The 24,344-nt window shown below is 42.8% G+C and overlaps 2 protein-coding genes across 9 annotated transcripts in view; one reads left to right on the top strand and one right to left on the bottom strand.

The window, feature by feature from the left end:
• Positions 1-16,428, top strand: part of DRAM1 (DNA damage regulated autophagy modulator 1) — a 65,857-nt gene extending 49,429 nt beyond the window's left edge. Inside the window, exons 8-9 of one of the 3 annotated variants that reach the window (XM_042993026.1) lie at positions 11,197-11,286; positions 16,120-16,428. The gene's annotated coding sequence lies outside the window, so the exon portion shown is untranslated. Of the gene's footprint in view, positions 1-11,196; positions 11,901-16,119 lie in introns of those variants that run through there. The other 2 variants (XM_042993027.1, XM_042993025.1) reach the window with 2 other exon arrangements.
• Positions 16,429-23,139: 6,711 nt separating this feature from the next.
• The window catches only part of WASHC3 (WASH complex subunit 3), a 93,040-nt gene continuing 91,835 nt past the window's right edge, over positions 23,140-24,344 (bottom strand). For 4 of the 6 annotated variants that reach the window (XR_006220182.1, XM_042993033.1, XM_042993032.1 and 1 more), the window contains exon 9: positions 23,140-23,642. Coding sequence is in view for 2 of the 6 variants with exons in the window: in XM_042993033.1 (XP_042848967.1) it covers positions 23,595-23,642 (48 nt within the window). In the remaining 4 variants the exon portion in view is untranslated. The remainder of the gene's footprint in view (positions 23,643-24,344) is intronic. The other 2 variants (XM_007085668.3, XM_042993031.1) reach the window with 1 other exon arrangement.

A 24,344-nucleotide genomic window follows, 5' to 3' on the forward strand; every position in this document is an offset into this window, starting at 1 on the left:
TCCCTGGTAACCACCATTCTATTCTTTGCTTCTATATATTCAATTTTTTAATAAGTGACATCATTCAGCTTTTTTCTTTCTGTGTCTGGCTTATTGCACTTAGCATAATGTCTTCTGGGTTCAGCCACGTTGTTGCAAATGTCAACATGTCTTTTTGAAAGGCTGGACAATATTCCATTATATATATCTCACAGTATTTATATATACAAATACATGGCGGTTTCTTTTTCAAAATTTTTTTTTAAGTTTTAAAATTTATTTTGAGAAGTAGACAGAGAGCATCCCAAGCAGGCTCTGCACTGTCAGTGGGGAGCCTGATGCAGGGCTCGAACTCACCAACTGTGAGATCATGACCAGAGCCAAAATCAGAGGCTCAACCGACTGAGCCACCCAGATGCCCTATATGGCAGGTTCTTAGTCCATTCATCTGTTGATGCACACTTAGATTGTTTCCATATCTTGACTATAAAAGATAATAAGTAACTTGTCCAAATACACACAGCCAGAATATGGCAGAACCGGAACTTGACTTCCAAACATTTGCTCTTAACCAACGTGGTGTATCATGTTGCTCTTCTTTGTATCATCCAACTAGCGCAGAGCTGTGTGCATAATAAAGATTTGTTGAATACAGGGGCACCTGGGTGGCTCAGTCAGTTAAGCTTCTTACTCTTGGTGTCGTCTCAGGTCATGATCTTACAATTCATGAGATTGAGCCCCACGTTGGGCTCTGTGCTGCCATCGCAGAGCCTCCTTGGGATTCTCTCTCCGTCTCTCTTTGCCCCTCCCCTGCTTGCTCTTTCTCTCTCTCTCTTAAAATAAACATTAAAAAATAAAAATAAAATAAAATAAATATTTGTTGAATATAGGGTTTTTACAAAACAATAAAGTTTTTCACAAGAGACAGAAATTGAATTGAAAATACCAGAAACAAATTCTCTAGCGAGAGTTGGAGTATACTTGAAAGGAGCCTACTTCACTTTCCCAGTATCCTTGGCTAAAGGCAGTGCCCTTCCCCATTCCACAAATACACATGCTTTATGAAAACAGAAATGCTAAAGATCAACTCTGACAGGGGTGCTCTAGGGAAGAAGCCCCTCTGGGAGCTTGAGAACCTCCCAACGGATCCTCAGGATGGCTCTGTTAACCACCCAGTCACTGGCACCTCCCTGGGGCTCAGTTTCCAAATTTGCAGAATGATTCATTTAGACTGGATCACCACTACCCAAGTGTGTTTCTTGGGATATTGGCCCTACAAGAAATTCAAATAAAAAGTAGTTGTATTTTCAAGTGCTAATGGGAAATTGCATTTCTCCTTGGGAGATACATAATCCATAATTAAAGGGTCTGAGTAGTCCAGCAGGAAAGAACCTGCCTATTTAACGTTTACTTAATGGCTATTTAACTTCGCATTGCCTAGTCCCCTTTGGTTTCACATAACTGCTAATATATCTCAGAGCTAATACACTTAGGGAAAAAAAAGTTAAATATTTTCTAAAGCACCTTCGTAACATTCTGTAAGTCTCTAAAGTAATATAACTTGACTATAAACTTCCCTCAGTGAATTAAAGATGGAATCACACCGTTTCAAGTTTTTGGGATTTCTTTGTCAGAAACGTTGAAAAGGTGTTTAGATGACCTATCCAGGTTTAGCAGTTCAGGCTGCCCTGTGTGTTTCCTGAAGTGGACAGTAGGGGGCACTAGTGGACTGCAGTAAAGGCCACCCCTCCACAAACCCCAGGAGAAGCGGCCAACTGAAGTAGCAACCAGCCCAATTCCTTTTCCAGCTGAAAGGAAAGCTACTGAGAGCCAACTCCTCTCCCTTTTGAGTCTCTCTCTTTCTCCTTTAGAGGAAATACTGGGATCGAATCAGGATAGATAACATTGTATGTGTGCCCTTTACCTTCAGAGATAGAAATCATTTAAGACAACTCTTTTCAACTGCTTTTCATTGATTGTGTTCATTTTGGGGCAGCGACACTTGACAATGGAAGTTATTATTGGACTAAACATAGAGCCTCTGAGTTGAAAAAGGAATTCTTTCCTTCATCAATTCTCTCATCTCAAAAAAAAAAAAAATGTACAGGTGAAGAAAAGAAAAAAACTTTGTTCAGATGTAAGTTCTTTTTTAATTTATATTTTCTCTCTGAACTTCGGGTGTAAGGCTTACACAGGCAAGTGTAAGAGGCTTGGGGGGAAATGGAGATACATAACTTTTTCCCACTTATCGTCATTTTCCTGTGAAGTAGAACAACTCAGGCAAGCCTCCTTAACCTGGGCAAACACAAGAGATTGGGGTGATCTGTTCTAAGATGATATTGTCATTTTTCCTACATCCTCCCTCATTGTTAACTCCCTGCTTCCCACCCCCCCATGCTGTCCCTGCAAAAAGTCCCCCTCTTAGGAAAGAAATGCTACATAGACTTAAAAAATGTTTTCTTCATGAAAAAGTGTAAACACAATTCAGGAGTATAGCCTACAGAAAGGAACAGAAGGCAGAAATACTGGTAGAAATTCACCGGTAGAAATTCTCTGCCTTCTGGCTTAGAGGAACTTTGAGCTTGAAAGTCCTCAGCATCCCCCTCAAACCCATCCCCTTATTGTGTACTCCAGGGGCCCCGAGACCCCAGGCCATACAGGGAGGTGTACCAGCTGGCCAATGTCTGTCGTTCCAATGGCCTCCTGCTGGATCCCAGTCCCAACCCTTTAGGAGATAATAGGTGCTCATCTCTGTAGGCAGCAAAGTGCACCAATCAACGGCCACACGCCACACTGATTGTATCTGTGGTGTGGACTGTCTTGTTTGTGACAACACCATTCTTGCCCAGTGAGAACAGGGGAGAAAATGGCAGGTGAGAGGGGGCTGCTGGGCCAGCAAGCAAAGCCTGGTTTGTCTGATTTCTGACCCATCTCTACTACTCACCTCTGTCAGAAAGTAATGCTGGGAAGAGCTCAGAAGCTCAGTAAGCAGTTTAAGCTCTTTGGAAAATTCCTAGTGCTTTGAATTCCAGGAAGTACTGAATCATAAAGTCACAAAAGAGGAAAGGATTCATGAGAAAAGGATGAAATGAATATGTATTGAATGCCTCCCATATTATTGGATGTATTTTTCAACTTCATAGTCAGAGGTAGGCATCCTGTGATCCTCTCTGTGGATTGGGGGAAAAGAGGATCCCAGAGGTGGAGGAGGTGGGCCCAAATCACTGGGTTTATAAGCTAGGATTTGAACTCAGGTCTGTTTTCACTGCTCAGAACCGTTATACCTTTACTTTTTGTGCTCACCTCCTGTTTTCTACCAGGGTGATGCTCAGACCATATCCTCTATGTGTGATTTTTTTCCTACACTCTTTTCAAATCTGCATAGATAACAGTATTCTGCAACCACATTTGTGTCTGCCTTTCACAATCAGCGTGAGCAAGTTCTTCCTAGCATCTAACTTACATACCCCCCAAATGCAGTGAGAGCTACTGGCCCTGCCCTCAGGGAACATGGAAGAAAGATGGCTACAGCATTCCAGTTAGCAGCGGCTTCCCAGTCCTGCTTCCAAATTGCTTCTGTTAAAAGAATCTGCAATTCAAAACACATGCCCTGTCATGAAGCCTCACCCTGTCCCAGATGCTTGACTCCTGTTTGGTCCCTCTTATTTTTTTATTAAAAAAAAAAATTTTTTTTGTAGTTTATTTTCTGAGCGCGCGAGAGAGAGAGAGCAGGAGAGGGGCAGAGAGAGAGAGACAGAGAGAGAGAATCCCGAGCAGGCTCCACACTGCCAGTGCAGAGCATGATGTGGGGCTCAAATCCATGAACCGTGAGATCATGACCCGAGCTGAAATCAAGAGTCCGATGCTTTACCTACTGAGCCGCCCAGGTGCTCCTCTTTGGTCCCTTTTAGAGTGAGCCTGAGGGGGCACCTGGGTGGCTCAGTTAAGTGTCTTTCAGCTCACGTCATGATCTCATGGTCCATGAATTCGAGTCCCGCATCGGGCTCTGTGCTGACAGCTCAGAGCCCGGAGTCTGCTTTGGATTCTGTGTCTCCCTCTCTCTCTGCCCCTCCCCCACTCGCATTCTGTTTCTCTCTCTCTCTCAAAAACAAAATAAAAACATAGAGTGAGCCTGAAACATCACTCAGAATCAGGCCCCAGATCACAACAAGGTGGATCAAGGCTTTTCCCGTACTCCCGCTGCTGTGCTGAGGCCCTGGGCAGATCCCTTTTTTTTCAAAGTATGTTCTAGGGCTAGCATTTTTTGTGATCACATACAAAGGCTTACTTGCATCCAAGCTGTGAGGGACCAGAAAGCAAAGTTTCTTACACTGGGAATTTGGGTACTTTATTCTTTACAAATAAAAAAAAATCTAGCCTGGGAATCCCTTTGCAAAAATTATGTGTTTAGGACATGATAGGAATGCATAGCAGTACAACAACTTGCACTTAAGGTTTGTGGGAAAGGAAGGGAATTTGTAGGTAAGAGACCTGGGTGTGAATCTTATCACAGCCCCTTAGTAGCTGTGTGATCTTTGCATGTTAGCAAACCTCTCTAAACTTCCATTTTATTCTCTATGGAATGCAAGTAATAATACAGAACTCACAGGGATGTTGGAAAGATTCCTGTAAAGTGCTTTATAAAAATTTTAAAGATATTATTATTAGCGCTGTTGCCATTGCTGCAGCACTAAAAAAACAAGCCTCCCTCTGATTCAAGGGAAGAATAACTTTCAATCTTGCTACCTTGGGGCACACCTTTGTTCCAGATGTAGATTACCTTCCAGGCCTCCCAGATTTCATGTCTCATGTGTGTTAGCTCATTCTTACCTGGAAGGCAGACGGTATCTTTAGCATCCTCGTTTTACAGCTGGGGCAAAGAAGTGAAGCAAATTACCCATGGCTGTGAGCTAATAAGTGATAGAACCTAGGCAATCTCATTCCAGAATCCAGCTCCTAAGCACTATGTCATTTAAGATGCATTTTGGATATGAGTAGCAGAAACCCAAAATAACAGCGGCTTAAAATAGAAGTTTATTTCTCTCTTTTGTAAAAGTCCAGAGGTTGACAGTTCAAGACCAGATTAGAGTCTTGGCTCCACACAGTGCTCAGGGCTCCAGGCCCCTTCTCTCTTCTAGTACTCCTGATGTCTGGGAATAATGTCCCCAACATCCAAAATAGATGCTAGAGTTTCAGCCACTACATACACATTCCAAGCATCAGAATGGAGGACGGGATAGGAGAGAGAAGGGATAAAACACATGCCAGTTATGTATCGCAGACTGTTCCTGGTTGCGGCCATACGACATTTCTGTTTACTTCCCATTGATCATAGTAGCAAGGGGGTTGGAAAATGTAGTCATTATTCTGGATGGCTTTGTGTCCAGTTAAAAACTGGAGGATTTTATAGTTTGTGGGTTCCAGCCCTGCATCGGGCTCTGTGCAGACAGCTCAGAGTCTGGAGCCTGCTTCAGATTCTGTGCCTCCTTCTCTCTGCCCCTCCCCCCCCCCCCCACTCTGTGTCTCTCTTTCAAAAAAAATAAAAAACATTAAATTAAAAAAAAACTGGAAGATTTTATTACGGAAAGGGGAGAGGTGGTCAGAGGTTATGTGGATGTATGGAGGAGGGGGAGGAGATAAAGCTGGAGAGGGGACAGGGACTGTGTGATGAGGATTTACCAAGACCCTACAGTTCACCACTCTAATCGCTGTGTTATTCTCCAATTTGAACAGGTGACAAGGGAAGGCAGGGCTGTCCCCTGAAAACCACCAGTTATGGCCACTGAATGGCCCTCTGAAGCCCCATAAGAGGCATTCCTAGAATACAATGCAAGTGTCCGCCTTGGTGGTAGACTTGAGGCTGCTTTCTGTCTGAGACCCATTAGCTCATTAGGTTAAAATGGGGGTGGGTGGCTTTTGATTCATGTCTCCAGCAAGTCCAGAAAGAGGAGGTGGGGTAAGAGGACACTGGGACAGAACACAGGCCGAGTAGCCCTTGGCTGGCTTCTCTAAACCTCCAGAGAGATCCTGGATACCACACACTGGAAAGTAACTTTGTTTCCAAAATCCTTTCCCATATGCTATTTCTCTTGGAATGCACAATAAGATTGTGGTAGGGGTTGCTTTGCTCCCTATTTTGCCAATGAAGAAAAGGAAGTCAGAATCCCCCTGTGATATTCAGCAGGATGAGGTCTTAGAATCTGTCTTTTCACAAGAGTGCCAGGTAATTCTTATGTTCAAATAACTTTGAGAAACACGACACTCAGGGCGCTGAGTGATATGAAAGGGTCACATCTAGGGTGGCAGATGAACCAGGAAACCATAGACTCCATGTGATGTTGAGTTATGTCTTTCATCATCACTGCTGTATCTCTACCAGCACATTGTAGGTACTCAGTAAATACTTGATGAAAGAATGAATGGAGACGAGTTTAGGGATCCAGCCTTTCCTTTAGTGCCATGGAATAATCCTAGAATGAGCTCACATTTTTCATGCTTAGTGCTGACAAGGTAGGAGACAAATGCTATTAAAACCTCCATTTTAGAGATAGAAACTGAAGTTGAATGACTTTCCCAAGGTTACATAGATAGCAAGCAATAGAACCAGGATTCAAACTCAGGCTCTCAAATATCATGCTTTCTTGTTTCTCTAATAGAGAATAACTATTCCATGGCAGTAGATTTATCACAGCTCAAATCATTCCCCATGAAACAGAAAAAGTCTGTTCTATAGATATATAACAGTTAACCTAATACACAGATGTGAGTCCTGTCATTTGACACCAGTGTTATAGAAGAGTTCTACTCTGCTTCATATACTCCTTGCTAACATTGAAGTGCCAAACTACATTGGCGGAGAGGAACGTATATTGACCTCCAATGTTTACTTTGCTTGTGAGCACACATCTGTTTTTGTTAATGGGGATGAGGGCAATCAGAGCAAACTCTCAGAAGCAGACATTCTTGACGTGGAATTCACTCCCAGTCCGCGAAGTTTTATCATCCTTCAGGCTTGAGAGCAGGTTGTCAGTTTAGACAGTGGCCTGTTGAACCTAGAAGCTTCTGGACTCTTCAGTTCTTTGAAAAGAGGCATTGTTTTTCCAGGGCCTTTAGCTGAAGTTGAATTGTAAGGAGATGTGAGATTTTGTGTTGGAGTAATTACATCCAAAAAAACTCCAGGTAGACTTAGAGGAGTAAAACAACTTGCGGGGGGCGGCGGGGGGGGGGGGCATCTAACAGCTCTTCTGTTTTCCAGCAACAAATTCTAAGTACAAAATCTGACCCCTTTACCAATTTGCCTTCGCAGGGGCCCCCCATTCCTCTACTTTTTTTATCCACTGCCCCAGCTGTAGCATGTGTGGGTGAGGGGAGGTTGACCACATCGGAAATGGTTTCCATTTCCTTCCTTTGCTGACATTCTTTTATAGAAGACACAACACACAGATTGCAAAGGCAAATGTTGCCTCATAACATGTTTGGCACCAGCGGCCTTTGTGTGCTTTCTTGCAAGTTCTTCATTTGTCTTAGATGCAGGCAATGTCCTTGCACCCACTGACCACCATATCATGGGAGCACATAGCCCAATGGGTGCTCGGTTAGTGGGTTTCACAAAGACTGCTTTGTGACTCAGCTGCCTTACCTTAAAAGAAGTTGTTGACAGGACTACATGCTCCTTGGAGGCAAATGACTGTGACTGGGTTTGGGGATCCACCCCACCAACCCAAAGGATGAGAACAGTTGTCAATTCATTGTTAGAAGATATGTCCCGTGACATCTGGTGGAAATGGGAGGTGTGGATACAGAGGGCCTTGAAAGTAAATCTATCCATGAAGTTCATAGTCTGTTCATAGTCTGACTTTGTATTGCTTTTATAACTCACTAAAAATGTGATTTCCTTGATTACAGAAGAAATGTGATGGCTTATGGTTCAATACTCTAAATGTAATTTCATAGACTTTGGACATTTATATTATGCTTCTAACACTTACATTGTTCATCTTTTGAGATGTCTGCTCATTCCATTGGGAAAAGCTTTATGTAATATGTACATATAGCCTCGTGTCATCCCAGACACCTCCCTTCACTTCCTACTCCCCACATGCCACACATAAGCTTTCTCAAGTCATAACTCTGCCAAATAAAAGGAACTGGAGATCTGCATCCTGCTTTTCTGTGGTGCTAACAGAATGTGATACTGGGCAGGCAACAGGTGGTTAAAGATTGAGCAGAAGGGCACTTGCATCCACCCTAATGCCTCTGAGATAGACGGACCTGAATACGGTATGTGTAAGTGTGAAAACTGGACACTACCTTCAAGGCTGTGGGAACCCAGATGGCCTCACCCCTTCATAAAGTTTCCCCTGCACCTAGCTTGGAGGGAGATAAGGCACCAGTACAGAGCCTCACCACCTTTATGATGCCCAGCCATGGCTTGAAGTTCCCTACCATCTAAGCAAAGGAAAAGAAACTGGGGAAAATGCCTGGCATTGAGCTTCCTCCCAATTTTGTCCTCTGTGGCACTGAATTTGGATTTAATTTAATATAGAAAAATAAAGATATCTTATCAGCTACACTCTGAGTACTGTGTAAGAATTATTGACGGTTAATATGTGTAAGACAAAGTGAACCTCAATCTGCAAAGAAATTCAAATGAGATTTTTCTCCCATTAGATTAGCAAAGATGCTTTTATTGATTTTTATTTATTTATTTTTCAAGGTTTATTTACTCACTTTGAGAAAGAGAGACAGAGAGAGCGAGCAGGGGAGGGACAGAGAGAGGGAGAGAAGGAATCCTAAGCAGGCTCCACACTGCACAGAGCCTGATGCAGGACTCGATCTCATGAGCCATGAGATCATGACCTGAGCTAGAATCAAGAGTTGGATGCTTAACCAACTAATCCACCCAGGCGGCTCACAAAGATGCTTTTAAAAGTCCACACTTAGGGGGCGCCTGGGTGGCGCAGTCGGCTAAGCGTCCGACTTCAGCCAGGTCACGATCTCGCGGTTCGTGAGTTCGAGCCCCGCGTCAGGCTCTGGGCTGATGGCTCAGAGCCTGGAGCCTGTTTCCGATTCTGTGTCTCCCTCTCTCTGTGCCCCTCCCCCGTTCATGCTCTGTCTCTCTCTGTGCCAAAAATAAATAAAAAACGTTGAAAAAAAAATTTAAAAAAAAAAAATAATAAAAGTCCACACTTAGATGCTGAATGAGGGTGAAGAGCAATGGGTGTGCTTATGTACTTTCATTGGACTTATAAATTAGTATAATCCTTTGGCTCTTAATTGGGTCTTTATTAAGAGGCCTAAATTTTGACAGCAATTCTTCCACCAATCTACCATAATGAAATAATCAGTAACTTGGGTAAACTTTATACACAAAGAAGTTCATGGTAGTTTTATTTTTAGTTATCATGAAGGTGATATGATGCATTAGGTAACAATGTGACACTGATGATAAGAAAGTGGTTAAACATTATGGCACATCTGTAAGATTTCATACTGAGGTAGTCATTAAGACTTTTAAAAAGATATCATGGCTCCTTCCCAGATGAAATTAGATATAGACGTGTATAAGTCAGTTCTTGTTGTATAACACATCACCTCAAAATTTGGTGGCTTAAGATGTTCTCAAAATCTGGGAATTGGGCGGATGGATGGTTTCTCTGGTCTAGGCTGGTTGGAGCTTGATGGCTGAGAATGGCCTCACTTACATATCTGGGATTGCTAAAACAGCTGGAACAGCATGGCCTCTCTCTCTCTCCATGTGATCTGCCATCCTCTGCATCAACCTTGGATTGTTCTAAAAGCATTAAGACAGGCACCTCGGTGGCTCGGTTGGTTAAGTGTCCCAACTCCTGGTCTCGGCTCAGGTCGTGAGATCAAGTTGTGAGATCGAGTTTGTTCTGCACTGACAGCACAGAGCCTGCCTCGGATTCTCTCTCTACCTCTCTCTCTGCTCCTCTCCCGCTCTTTCTCTCTCAAAATAAATAAACTAAAAAAAAAAAAAAAAAAAAAAGCATTAAGAGAGATCAAGCCTCAATGCACAAGCATATTTTAAGCCTCTGCTTAGATTTGTTACTGTCCCATTGGCCAAAGTAGGTTACATGGGCAAGCTGAGTTGAGGGATAGAGAAGTAGACTCAACCTCCTGATTGGAAGATCTGCAAAATATTGTGTCCATTTAAAAAATATGCCATGCCACATGACTTGATTTGGATAATAAAATGTGAAAACTTTGGGGGAAGAAGCCGTAAGAGCCAATGCATCCTTTCCTATATTCTCCTTTCCTTCTTACGCAATAGCCAGATACACTTGAGATGGTAGCTGCTCTACTTGCCTTGGTTCCAGAATGATCAAGATGAGCAGAATTTCCATGCCAAATTGCACCGGACATATGGCTTGACTAAGAAATAAACTTTTGTGGTTTGAAGCTATGCAACAAAATTACCTTTTTTTGTTATTGTTACAAAACCTAGCCTAGCCAAACTAATACAATAATTGTACAGGAATTAAAGTGATATATATATATATATATATATATATATATAAATTTTTAATGTTTGTTTATTTTTGCGAGAGAGAGAACAGAGCACGAGCAGGGGAGGGGCAGAGAGAGAGGGAGACACAGAATCCAAAGCAGGCTCCAGGCTCTGAGCTGTCAGCACAGAGCCCCCTGTGGGGCTGGAACTCACGAACCACGAGTCAGGTCCTGACGTGAAGTCGGATGCTCAACTGACTGAGCCACTCAGGTGCCCCTAATGTGATATTTCAAAAGAATGATTTGGGGGCACCTGGGTGACTCAGTCGGTTAAGCATCTGACTTTGGCTTATGTCATAATCGCACAGTTCATGAGTTCAAGCCCCTCCCCTGCTCTCTCTCTCTCTCTCTCTGAAAAATAAACATTAAAAAAATTTTTAATGAAAAAATAAAAGAATGATTTTTAATGTAGGAAGAGGTTCATTATAAAATTCTGTATCAACCAGCAGCCTATAAAGCAGGTATATACTTGTATATGTTGTATAATCCTAAATTTGTGAAAACAAGTAAATGCATAGACACATTGCCTGGAAGGAAATACATCAAAGTGTTAACAGTGGGATTATAGGCAATTTTTATTTTATTCTTTCCTGTGTTTTCCAATTTATTTATCATCAGTGTATCTTATCATGAGAGACAAAATTATTTTTTTTCAATCACTTGTCACCCTTCCCTCTCCATCATCAGGTCATTTACTGTGCCTCCCACGAGAAGATTTTAGGTCCCTACCTCATTGGATTTGGATTTAGCCATGTGATGTGCTTTGGCCAATTAAATGTGAGTAAACTTGGCATTCACCATGTTGGAGCAGAAGGTTTAAGATTCATCTTGAGGTTTGGCCAGTTCTCTTGCTCTTTCCCAGATATGTCCCATGTAGGGACTGCTCTTTTGGCCTGGGTCCTGAAGTGAGAAGACAGCAGAGCCTAGGGTGTGAGGTAATAAAAATATGTATATATGGATCCCTGCTCCTGGTTCTTGGCAAAGAGCACCTAAAATCTTATAATTCCCTAAGTGATTGAAGCACTGGCAGCACCTTTTGTTTCAATATTTGGTCTTTGATCCCCATTCCTGACATTGAGCTCCTAAATGCCTTGGAATTTCCTAGGTGATAGCAGTGTCTTTGTTCTATGAGGTGACTCTTGGTGGGGGGCTGGTCACCAGAAAGACCGAGCCATGGTTAGAAGCTTGGAAGAGGGGAGAAGGGCTAGAAATGAGTTAATGATTGATCATACCCAGATGATGAGGCCTCCATAAAAAATCTCAAAAGTATGGGGGTACAGAGAGCTTCTGGATCAGAGAGCACTTGGAGGCACTGGGAGAGTGGCATGCTCAGAGAGAGCATGGAGGTTCTGTGCTCCTCCCCATGCCCTTATCCATTCATCTGCATCCTTTATCACATCCTTTTATAATAAACTGATAAACAGGAAGGACACTGTTTCCTGAGTTCTGTGAACCACTCTAGCAAATTAATTCTGAGGAGCGGGTGGTGGGAACCTCTGACCTATACCTGATCGGTCAGGAGCCCAGGTGAGAACCTGGACTTGTACTGGCATCTGTGGCGGTGGTAGTAGAGGTGGTCTTGTGGGACGGAGCCTTCACCTGTGGGATCTGATGCTGTCTCTAGGACGATAGTGTCAGAATTGAGTTGCATTGTAGGATGCCCAGCTGGTGCCACAGAATTGCCTGGTGCAGGAAGCCCCCCCACATCTGGTAGCAGAAGTGAGTGTGGTGGTAAGGATAAAGGGAGACACACAGCAGGAAGGGCAAGTTTTTCCTACTCACACAGCCTGGCGAAAATCTTAGCCAGTCTCAGCCTCCAGACAGCACGAAGAAGAAATAAACCATTGTCTTGTCAGTTGCTGAGATTTGGGGGTTTGTTAACACAGCAAACCTAGAAAAATTCCTTTTTTACTTTAAAAGACATACTTAAAATATGGCCATCAGTTACTCGTAAGTCACCAAATTCCAAGTCCGACCTGTACACCATACTGCTTTCTTCTTTATCCCGCGCCGTTCTCTCTTTTGCCTCCCCTTTCAGTTACAAGGTAGACTTCTACAAAGACACGTTGTCCTGAAACAAAAAGATCCAAATCTGCCCCAGTCCTCTTATAAAGGCACATTCCCATTTGCTGGTGACGTACCAGGGTTGCCACACTTTTGAACCCAAGGACAGGTGAGAAAGTAGCTCATCTTTTCTTTAGTAATATTTTAGCTCTGGCAGAGTATGGCATGATTCAGAAGTCACCAACCAGCACAGAATTTTTGTCATTCCATATTAAAATAGGAGTGTTTCATCCAAAATCTGACTGGGGGTGTTCATAAACCACATGTAGAGGGGTTGATCATTTACACACAATATACTCATTTCTTCAAAGAAAACGTGGTTTTCTTATTTTTCTAGAAAACTACCTAAGCTGCCTTATGAGCCCCATCCTGCTGAGTAATAAGGAAACTTAGATTTAAGTACCTCAGTGTCTGTTCCCTGTCTTTTCCTCCAGAATGCTTATTAAGTACACAGATTTGCTTATTGTATGGCTGTGGTGGTGAGCAGGTGGGAACTCAGATCCCCGCTATTCCTTGGATCTTCACTGTCTTCGAAGAAATTATTTCCTGGTGTACCTGGTTATGCCTTGCTTTGCTGCTACCTTCTGTGGACATCTGGGGCTAGAATACTCCAGGTCTGCTGTTTCTCACCTCAGTCAGGGCCTGGAGTCCTGGTTAACTTGCCTCATCTCAGTTTTCTGGGGTTGCCTATTTCTTTGAAGGGTAGACGGGATTCCCATTTGAGTTCCAGCTCAGGTGATCTGCCCTACAGGCCCCACTTTGGTAACTCTCCACTGAGTTTGCCAGCAACACCATCAACTACCTTCTGTGTCCTTCACTGGGTCCTTAAAGGACTCCTGGGTAATCTGCATGCTAGATGGGAGCTGAAGTTGCCTCACCTCATGTGGCAGCCCAGGCTGGTAGAGGGGGGCACTCTGTTTCTTTCCAATTGCTACCCTTGTGCAGAAGAGGAAAGATACGAGCTAGACTTCCTGCCCTTGGCCTTGGGTGAAGGTCATGGAAGGAAGTGGGCCACAGCCCAAAAATTGGAAATGAAGGCTCTGTGGGCTCCTCAAACCGGAACAAGATTCTCTCCTGCTTCTCTGAGAGCCATGCTTGGGCCATGTTTGGGAGCATATTTCCCATCTGTTTTTCATTTCCCCAGCATAGAATGTGGGAGGCCAGGATCACACAACATTCTCTTCTCATTCCCCAGATGCCTCTGAACTCTCTTCCTTGAATTTTTTGTTCCGATCCATGCTGAATTACTTGAATGGCTCCCAGCACACACCATGCTCTTTTATCCTTATGAGCCTATGCCTGTGCTGTTTTCTCTGCCCAGATTGCCCCTGCAACACTCATTTCTCTTGAAAACTTCTACTTCTCCCCCAAGACACTGCCCAGGATTCTTCCTTCAACATGCTCACTTCCCTCTTGGCAGTTTGTACCACGAACTTCACTAAAGAGATATTTTGGTGTCTGTCTTCATCATGAGAGCTTAAGGCACTAAGGCTCAGGGATCCCAGCTGGGACATCTTCGTTGTCCTGATGGCTGGCACAGAAAATGAATGTTTTCAATGTTTTCAATGAATGTTGGTTTAAAAAATTAAATCTTGATAAATCTTGGTAAAGGGTGAAAAGTGTATCTCTCAGCATGTGAATCTGCAATTATCTCAAGGTAAAAAGATTTACTTAAAAACACCTTAATGAGAAAAACCAATTATTCTCTAAATCTCCCTGGCTACCCACTGGGAGAGGACCAGAGTTTAAAAATCCAAGGTCTTTACGAAGTTGTCATTTCCAAATGGGGGATGGATAGCTCAAGCTCTTAGTAGTCAGGTGTCCTGTACCCCACTTGCCCTCAGAACAATCAAGCCCTGAATGGCTTTGAGGGAAGGTGAGACACCGGCCAGCACATACAAATTATAACAATTATAAAAAGGAGCTCTCTCAGGCAGAGGAATTGGGAAAAATCGACTCCTTTTGGCTTCCTTCCTCCAGGAAGCTAAGAGAGGTGTATAAACAAGCTAAGAGAGGTGTATAAACCCAAGTTAAGTATCCCCTCCCTGCTCCAGGCCTGCACTTGTGTGTAAAGACTAGCCTGAACACAGCAGCCCCAGCCTGAATATTTCCCTAGGTTTGCCATCTAACTTCAAAGGGCCAATGGCTGTGTTTCTAGGCACTTGGACTGCTTGCTCGTGTTGAAACATTACTTGTGGGTATAAATATATTGTGGGTAATATAGATATATATATGTTCTGTTAACTTTCTTAGATGAATCAGTGTGAGTAAAAAGTGGGTTGTTTATTCTCCACAAAAATTAGTACATTAATTCCCCTTTAGTGAATATCTCCTCCTTTTGGGTTTGTTCCTAGTGCGAGTTCTTATCAGATACAGTCATCTGTGGGGGCTTTTTTCCCTGAGGAGTGAAAGTGAGGGTCTAGAAGCCAGCGTGGGCCCCCTTTATGAGTGGCCCTCCAGGAATTTACTAATCTAGGCAGAAGTATGCATTTTATACAGTATGCAGATTATAATCTGCCACCTGGAGTTGCAATGCTGTGACAGTCTGTCAAAGTCCCTTCTTTCCTCAAGTGTCTCGAAGGGTATTGCATCCTTACTGCCTTTGAGTTCTTTTCCATGAGACTGTGAACTACTTGTGCAGAGGGACCTTGAGTTCTTCACATCTGCATGCTGGCTAATTTCCTGGGGTCTGATGCTGTCATGCCAAGGTGGCAGACACACACCTTACTAGTGATGTGCAGCAAGAAGTGAAGTATGGTTTATTGGAGAAGCTTCTACCTTAGAGGCCGCAGAACCCTGGGCTCCCATCATCCAACAGAGAGATGTGTGCTTGACTGACCAGGGCTGAATGTCCCCCCGGGAAATGGCTCCAGGGAAAGGACCTTGCCCTATGCTGCTCTATGGATTTATAGGAAAAGGATGGCAGAGAACATATGGTATATGTTTTTTGTAAAATTTCTTTCAATGTTTATTCATTTTTGAGAGACAGAGAGAAACAGAGCACAAGCATGGGAAGGGCAAAGAGAGAGGAGACACAGAATATGAAGCAGGCTCCAGACTCTGAGCTGTCCGCACAGAGCCTGACATGGGGCTCAAACTCGCAAACCATGAGATCATGATCTGAGCCGAAGTTGGATGTTTGACTGACTGAGCCACCCAGGTGCTACCATATGGTATGCGTGGGACAGAGCCTCCAGAGATTAGCCTCTGGCATCAGCCTGTTCTTCCCTCAAGCTAACACAGACCTGCTAAACCAGCCTCTTGCTAAACTACCAACAGGATGGTTGAGATTTGTCTCTCCTCTGGCACCACATAGGTAATTTGGAATACAGTAAGCGTTGGATTAATAGGACTGCTATTGTTAGGAGCATGTTCATGTTTATTTCATTTAAATTTGTTCTCCTTCCCCACACTAGTTGTGGTAAGGCCCCTTAGAGGTCAATGAGCTGGGCGGGATCTTGGGGAATTTTCCATGCCTGCCCTCTTAATAGGGAAGGGGGTGGGAAGATTGACTAGAGAGGGTTCTTTTTGCACCTACATCCCCAGGATGGAAACCAAGCAAACTTCTCTTTCATGCTGGGTAGAAGACAACCTCTGGAGAGGCACAGGAGCAGAGGAAGCAGGTGAGCAGGTGAGCACAGCTTTCTTCCTTGCAGCATAGCTTGGGCAGAGTAGCCCCCAATGTGCCCAGAAAAACCTTATGACTATTCTGGGAGAGATCTCGTTAGGTATGGTAATCATGTTGTCTCAGCCAAAACATCAGGGCATTTGACAGCCATATGATAACTGCCGAGGGCTCTTTTGGAGATAAATGTTTGAAATCAGGCCTGTCCCAAGGGAAAGACAATCCAGGATCTATCAGAAAGATGGGTTTCTTATGAGCCAGTAAGGCCCCAGAATCCCTGGGGGTTCTAGATCTACTGCTCTGGGCTCAGGGATGATGACGGGGGTTGCACCTTATGGAGTCAGAGATGTCAGGGCTCAGGTGGTGTGAAGGATCCTCACCACAAGGGGGCTGGCAACTACCTTCCCGGGGAGGAAGAAGCTGCATTTCCTTCCATGAACAGTAGGATGAACTGCAGATTTAGAAGGCAGAGGATGTGGTTCTGAGCATTGGGCAGCCCTTTCTTTTTCTCCCCCTCAAACTGAAGAGACTTCCAGGGTGGGATGAATCTGCAACTTGCCAGTGATGGCTGGTCCCATGAGTTTGCTGTGTCAAGAATGAGGAAACTTACCCTTCTCTGCTGAAGGCCAATGTAGCTCATCTATTACTGCTGCTGCTGCTGCTACTACTACTGCCGGTTATTAACCAGGAAGTTTGCAAAAGTTGTACAAAGATTTTTTTCACTTAAGCCTCAACAATAACCCTATGAGGTAAGTTCTATTGGAATTTAGGAATCTGAAGTGAGGCCACATAAACTGTTCACGATAAAACAGCTTGGAATGGTATAGTCTGGATCAGAACACAGTTCAGTAGGACTCTAGCTTCACTATTGCTTTGTTATGCATGTGTCTCAGATGTCCTAACAACAAGTAATCTCTGCAGCCAAGATATCTTCCTTCAGAAAGTGCCATGTGGCAGCAATTTTGTTTATCCTTTTCACCACTGCAGTCCCAATGCCTCGGCCGGTGCTTGGCCCATCATCAGCACTAGATATGTATTTGTGGAATGAAAACAGGGATGTGTATGTAGCAGCAAGACAGAAGTTTGTACAGAGCCTCAATCCTAAAGTAAGCTATGAGTCATATTCCTATACCAGGTTAAGGGAAGGAAGCCATGGGCCATCAGGCTATTTGTGCCTTCAGTATTTCAATTCAAAACGAGAATTGTTTTACGATCAAAATGAATTATGCTGACATTCTTTCACATCTTATCAGACTCTTCTTTATTCAAAATGTTGTTGGTACTATTACTTAATAGACTGGAGCAAGCAATAAATTCCACTGGTCTACAGAGACTGCGGTTGGGTTCCCAGTACCAAAATGATTTTGATTATTGAATTGGCATATACCCCTAAACATTCCTAAATCAGTGGTTGGCAGCGGCAACATTCTGAGAGAAAGAAAAAAACAGTGCGCGCGCACACACACACATCTAGCAGCTTCAAAGCCTCTTACACACTAATGGATTCCTTATGGATTACATGGCTGTAACTGTGAAAGAGGACAAAGAACTAGAAAGAATCTTATTTCTTTAAACAAAAAAAATTTTTTAAATATTCCTTTGAAAAGTCAATTTTTTCTGAGGAGAGTAGGGAAAAAAACCCTAACATAATGGAACCCTTAAAAACGTGTGTCGGCACCACAATAGGAAACCAGAATAAATGTAGGCAAGGCAAACACATGAAGCCAAATGCAGAGTTCATCTGCACTCCAACAGCAGACGTAGATGGAGAAAACAACAAGCAGAGTAGAGTAGTAAGAGGGAGGATGCCAAGTCATAGTAAGAGGGGGTGGAGGTGGGAGTGTAGTAGGGGGAGGAACATTCTAGAATTCAAAACAACAGACTATTCATATCATATTCCTAAAATCTGTATAATGAAACCTGTTTATATTATTCTCAAATTGATTGTTCAATGTTCAAATTTCAGTGTCCCAGCCAATGACCCACCAACAATTTTCTTGTTCGTAACATTTTCTTTTCTTGGTCCCTTGAAAAAATAACAAATGAGTTTCTCCATTTATAAAGCTGCTCTGAAATGTCTTCCTACGTCATGGAGGCTGGAGGTCATCTTGGGACACTGGATAGTAATGGGGGCCCTTGGGCTAGGGAACAGGAGGTTTTGTGATTGTGAAGCAACTTCTGATCCCATTAGCTGATGGTTGACTGACATTTTGGAACAGGATTTTGCAAGGGACTGGGGAAAGGAAAAGAAGGAGCATGGGAAGGAGGCACTTAAAAGATTGAGAAGGCAGGAATGAGCTGAGTGCTCCCAGATTTGAGGAGGATTTTATTATTGGACACAGATCTGTGGTAAACTTTCAGCCAGAATCTCAGAGGCCTGGTTTGAGGGGCCTAGTAGAGGCTTTCTTATCAGCATTGTGCTGTCCTTATCCAGCAAACTGGCTCTGTGAGGAAAGATGCAGTAACGTCTTATTTACAAATTAAGCAGTAATGTATATAGGCATAGTGGTGAAGCCCTTCCTAGAGGGCTAAAGGTGATATTTGAAGAAAAAATAAGAGGCAGTGGCTGGAAATCGTTTCTCTGAGAAGTGAAATAATCTAAAAAATAACTAGTTTCATGAAAGGTTTATCTATATTCCTTGGTACTATATTTGTAATAGTTATTGGAAGTGAAGGACTTTAGGGGATATTCTTAAGTTTTTCTCATTGTTATGATCAGAGGCAGAATGTTGGTTGGGTCAAAGAGAATCTGGCTGGATATGTAATTTCTCACTGAAAGCAGAAATTACACTTTGAAAGATGTCAGGAAGCTCCTCTGTCCAAAATGTGTGGAAAAGTGAAAAAAAAAAGTCATATAGCCCACTTTGAAGCCCACTTACATTATATCCTGGCTGTGGCACCTTGGATAAATTAATTTCTGAGTCTCCACTCCCATGATAAGGGTAATGATATGTGTTAACAAGTTTTCTGTCAAGAGCAAGGGAGATCATATATGTTAAAGCCTAGCGTGGGAACCTTTAGTAGGTTCCCAAGAAATATTAGTTCCATTTATGTCCTATACTTTACTTTTCTCCCCTGCCCTCCCCCACCTCCTGCACTCTGATTCTTGAAATTTTTTAGCCAGTGACAGAGCCTTCCTTGAAGAATTAATGTAACTATATAATATAATTAATATAATAATAATGATAATTAATATAACATAGCATAACATAAGTAAGCAGTTAGAATACAATTTAATCTCATTCAATGCTCAAAACAATCCCATGAAATAGGTACCATTATTAACTCCATTTTGCAGAAGAAGAAACCAAATCTAAGTAGGGTTACATACTGTTTCAATGATCTATTTCTATACAACAAACCACCTTGAAACGTAATGGTTTGAAGCAATAATCATTTTATTGTGTCATGATTCTGAGTTGGCCAGGCTCAGCTGGGCAGTTCTGCTCTACGTGATGTTGTATGGGGCTACATTTATCTGGAGGCTCAGTGGAGCTAGAACATCCAAGATAGCTTGCTCACATGGCTAGCAATTGGTGCTGGATGTCAGCTGGGAGCAGAGTTGAGACTGTCTACCCGTGGACATCCATATTCCTCCACTGTCCCTCCGAGGATGGCAGCTGGATTCTTAAGAAGGAGCCCTCCAGGAGGGAAGGAATGGAAGCTCTCGCTTCTCTTAAGGCTTGGGCTTAGAACGTCACTTATCCCATGATCTGTTGGTCAAAGCTGTTACTGGCCCAACAAGATTTAAGAGAAGGAGAAACAAGGTTTATCTCTCAGTAGAGGAGTGGCTGGGGTGGGGGGAGGGGTGGGGAGGGAAGGAGTTATGGCAGCTAGGATTGGAGATGATCTACCACAAACACTTTACCCAAAGTCACAGAGCTAGTAAGTGTCAGTGTCAAGATTTCAACCCATCAGTCTGACTTCAGAATCCATGTGCTCAGCCACTAGGTCATACACATGACAATATACAATTAAATGCCAATGTCTATGGAAAGCCCAATGAGTGCAATATAATTTCAGAGGAGAGATCAGTATAAAATTAAGAACTCTAAAGACCCTAAACTGAAAAGAGTACTCCCCCTTCCCACACAATGAAGAATAAATGTTATTTCTTGAAATGTCACAAAGGTTACATATGCTAAAGTTAAAATAAAATCTTTTTAGATTTTTCCATTTCAAAATTCTATATACATTCATTCAAGCTGAGATGTGTGTGTGGGGGCGGGGTAAGGCGGGGGTAGGGGGTGGGACAGCTGAGACCCCTGACTCACAAGTGCTATAAGCACATGCTTAGCTTGCCCAGTGAGTAACTCATGCCTGGGGGGGCGGGGGGGGGTGGGGTCCAGAGGCCTAGAGTTGGCAGGGAAGCTCCAAGGAGAGATAGAATTTAGCTGGCTCTGAACTCTGATTAGAATTTGAATAAGAGAAAGAGAAAGAGAAGGAAGGAAAAATATGATTAAGACATGGAGTGGGGAATGAGCATTGAGAAGTAGCTAGGGGGTTGGAGGAAGGGACCAGGCTGAAATAAAAGAGTCTAGAGTTGGAAATGGGAAGGCTGATTGGCAATTTACTTGATGACCAGAGCTAATTGGCTCCCCATCTTCAGAGGTATCCCAAAGTAGCACTGAGAATCAGACTACAAAGAATGAAGATCCTCATGAAACCTAGGCCCAGCTGTGTAAACTCTGTTTTAGCCTTGGCCTTGCTAAAGGCAGATGCCTGGAGAGCCCAGTTGGGGGCTGGGTTGGAAGGATACTGCTTGAAAAGCTCCCCAGTGGCTGATCCAGAAACATCCAGACTCATACCACTGTCTCACTAGTTTCTTTCAGAAAGGGACTAAGGAGCATAAAGCAAACCCAGTCATCATAACCCATCTGATTGCACTCTCCAGAGAGTTTATTAACCTAAATTTCTCTTATATTACCTATCTACCAGGACTTCCTGGTGAAGTTAAGGAGTTGGGGACCTTTTTGAGCCATTCTGAGCAAACACCATCTTCAGATTATTTTCCTACTAAGGTGGCTTCTATCATTTTCATTTGCAAAACCTTCTCTTTTTCTTCACATTTGAAAGAAACCCAGTACGACTGTTGTAATTTTTTTTCATGTAAATTATAAATATTTAGAACTTCTGTCAAAAAAAAAAAAAGAAATAAAAGCAGATGTTTTCCCTTATCCTGGCCCCAAGTAGTACCACATTAAAAAACAGTATTTTCAAGTCTTGTTAAAAAGTATCTCAAGAAAATAAACATTTGTTGAATGCAAACAAGAATAGAATATGGCACTTAAAAAAATTTTTTTTAACATTTATTTTTGAAAGACAGAGAGACAGAGCATGGGGACAGGCAGAGAGAGAGGGAGCTGGCTCCAGGCTCTGAGCTGTCAGCACAGAGCCCGATGTGGGGCTCAAACTCACGAACCACAAGATCATGACCTGAGCTGAAGTCCGACGCTTAACCAACTGAGCCACCCAGGTGCCCCCAGAATATGGCACTTTAAATATTAATATAGAATTCAGAGCAAAGGAGTCTGAAGCCCAGAGAGACTGAGTGACCTGTATAAGGTCACAGAGTGAATATACAGCCAACTCAGAATCTGAACTTCATTCTCTCAAGCCCTAGCCTGAATATAGAAAGCCTAGTTAGTGCTTTCTATATTCTACGCAGAAGATGGACTGCAAAAGGAACCTATCCTAGTTTTGGACTCAGTTTGCAAGCCTCAGAATTTGGATCCCAACGCCAACTGCAACAGAGTTCAGAGATGCCTGGAAAACTTTTAAAGCCAAATCCAGCAACCTCTGCTCACTTCTCATCCTCACTGCCTCCATGACATTTGGTGCTTCTGACTGTACCCTCCTTGAATTCTCTCCAGCTCTGGCTCAAACTCATCTCTTTCATCACTGGTCTATCACCAGGAGCTCTTCTTCAGAGTTGTTTTTCCTTTTACATTTCATTTCTGGGCTACTTTTTCTTTCTGTTCTACACCAGTGGGTCTCAGTCAGGGATATGTATCAGGATTTCTTGTGCAACCTATTTAAAACTTGGAAGTAGGGGTGCCTGTCTGGCTCAGTCCGTAGGGCATGTGACTCTTGATCTTGGGGTTGTGAGCTTGAGCCCCATGTTGGGTACAGAGATTACTTAAAAATAAAATCTTACAGGAGCACCTGGGTGGCTCAGTCGGTTAAACGTCCGACTTTGGCTCAGGTCATGATCTCACGGTTTGTGAGTTTGAGCCCCACGTTGGGCTCTGTGCTGACAGCTCAGAGCCTGGAGCCTGCCTTGGATTTTGTGTCTCCCCCTCTCTCTATCCCTCCCCCACTCACACTCTCTCTATCTCTGTCTCAAGAATAAACATTAAAAAATTTTCTAATAAAAAAATAAAATAAAATCTTAAAAAAATAAAAAAAAAACCTTGGAAGCATAATAGCCATAATTTGAAAAATCCCCTCAGGTGACTTTGATGGACACTCCTGTAGCAAAGAGTATTTTTGAAATATGGCTCCAAAATATTTCCCATCCCACATGCCCTTCTGCGATGTGACCATGCCATTTTCCCCATCAAGAGGTGGAATCAATTTCTCAACTTCTTGAACATGATTAGGCCCTGTGACCAATAAAATGTAACAGAGTAACACTGTGCCAGTTCTAGGCGTGGTCCTTTACGGGCCTGGTAGCTCTAACTCCTGCCTCTGTAAGAAGTATCATCAAATATCCTGAGACCACCATGATATGAGAAACCCAAGCCATATGGAGCACCTCAAATGATAAGACCCCATGTGTGGAGCATGGAGACACCATGTATGAGTGAAGAACCATCCTGAAAGTGGATCCTCCAGGCCCAGCCACTATAGTTAAGACCATGTAAAACAAAACTATCTAGCTTACCTAATCCTTCCTCAAATACTGACCAACAAAATAATGAGCAAAATAAGTGGTTGTGTTAAGCTTTGTGTGCTGGTTTATTTCTTACTCAATGATAGGTAAGCCAGACCAATCTCTCCCTCCGCATAAACACACAACCTTGTTAAGAACCATTGCTCTGTACTGTCTACCAGGCCTGTATGATTTCAGCCACTACCATGAGCTGACAGCTCAGAAATCATCTCCCCTCTGTCTGGGTATTTATATAGATGATCTGCTGGCACCTCAAATGCAATACATACTAAACTGAATACATCATTTCCCTTTTTAAAACTCCTGTTCTCTTGCAGTGAATTGCCCACACTATCTTCCACATCACCTTGGAGTATTGTTTCACTCTCTTTCACCTGGGGTAGCCAATAAGTCACAAAGTCCTTTCGTTCTTCTCTTCATATCTACTCTGTCATTGTTCCAGTGAGGTCTTTATTGTCTCTCAGCTGCAATGGAGTAGTGATCTCCCAAGTGATCTCCTTTTTACCATTTCTTCACTTCATCTCCCACATCATGGCCAGAATGATTTTCCTAAAACAGGAGTGGGCTCACATTATTTCTGTTCCCCCAAAACAACAATAACCCAGAACATTTACCAATAAAACTTTACACTTCTCAGTGTGGTAATCAACACCCTTCACTACTGAGCAATAAAGTAACTTCAACTCTCATTCATTACCTCCTTGTCTCAGTATAACTCCTGGCTACCTGATCTACCAGTTGCCTTTCCAGAACTCTGGGCTTCTGGATGACTCAGTCTGGAATACCTTTGCTCTCCTTTTTCATATGTAGAAAGTCTTTGTATATCTCAAAGCCCAGCTCAATTTTCATGTTTTTCTGGATGCAGTTTTGGGTTGTTCTTTTCCCCAGGGCTGTCACATACAGATTTGCAGATTGTATACTATACAACTCTAAGGAAAGACATTCACAATGACCACAACATAAATCGCACCTCCTAGAGTTGTATAGTGCACAACTTACAACAACACATAAGTAATTATTTCATTCTCTGCACTCCTTAGACATGGTTCTTTATTTTGTTCTCTTAAAAATACTTTTATATTTTATATAAAATATTATATATTTTATATCAGTGCCTATATGCTAGGCACTGAGTAAAGACCACAAAGATGTGTTATGAGATTTTGGTCTTGAGAGGCTTAAAGTTAGGGCAGACAGGTATATAATCAAATGTATGCCAAAAACACTTTCACCTCTATTTTATCCTTAATT

This window comes from Panthera tigris, chromosome B4 (genome assembly GCF_018350195.1).
Source record: "Panthera tigris isolate Pti1 chromosome B4, P.tigris_Pti1_mat1.1, whole genome shotgun sequence".
Taxonomy (NCBI): domain Eukaryota; kingdom Metazoa; phylum Chordata; class Mammalia; order Carnivora; family Felidae; genus Panthera; species Panthera tigris.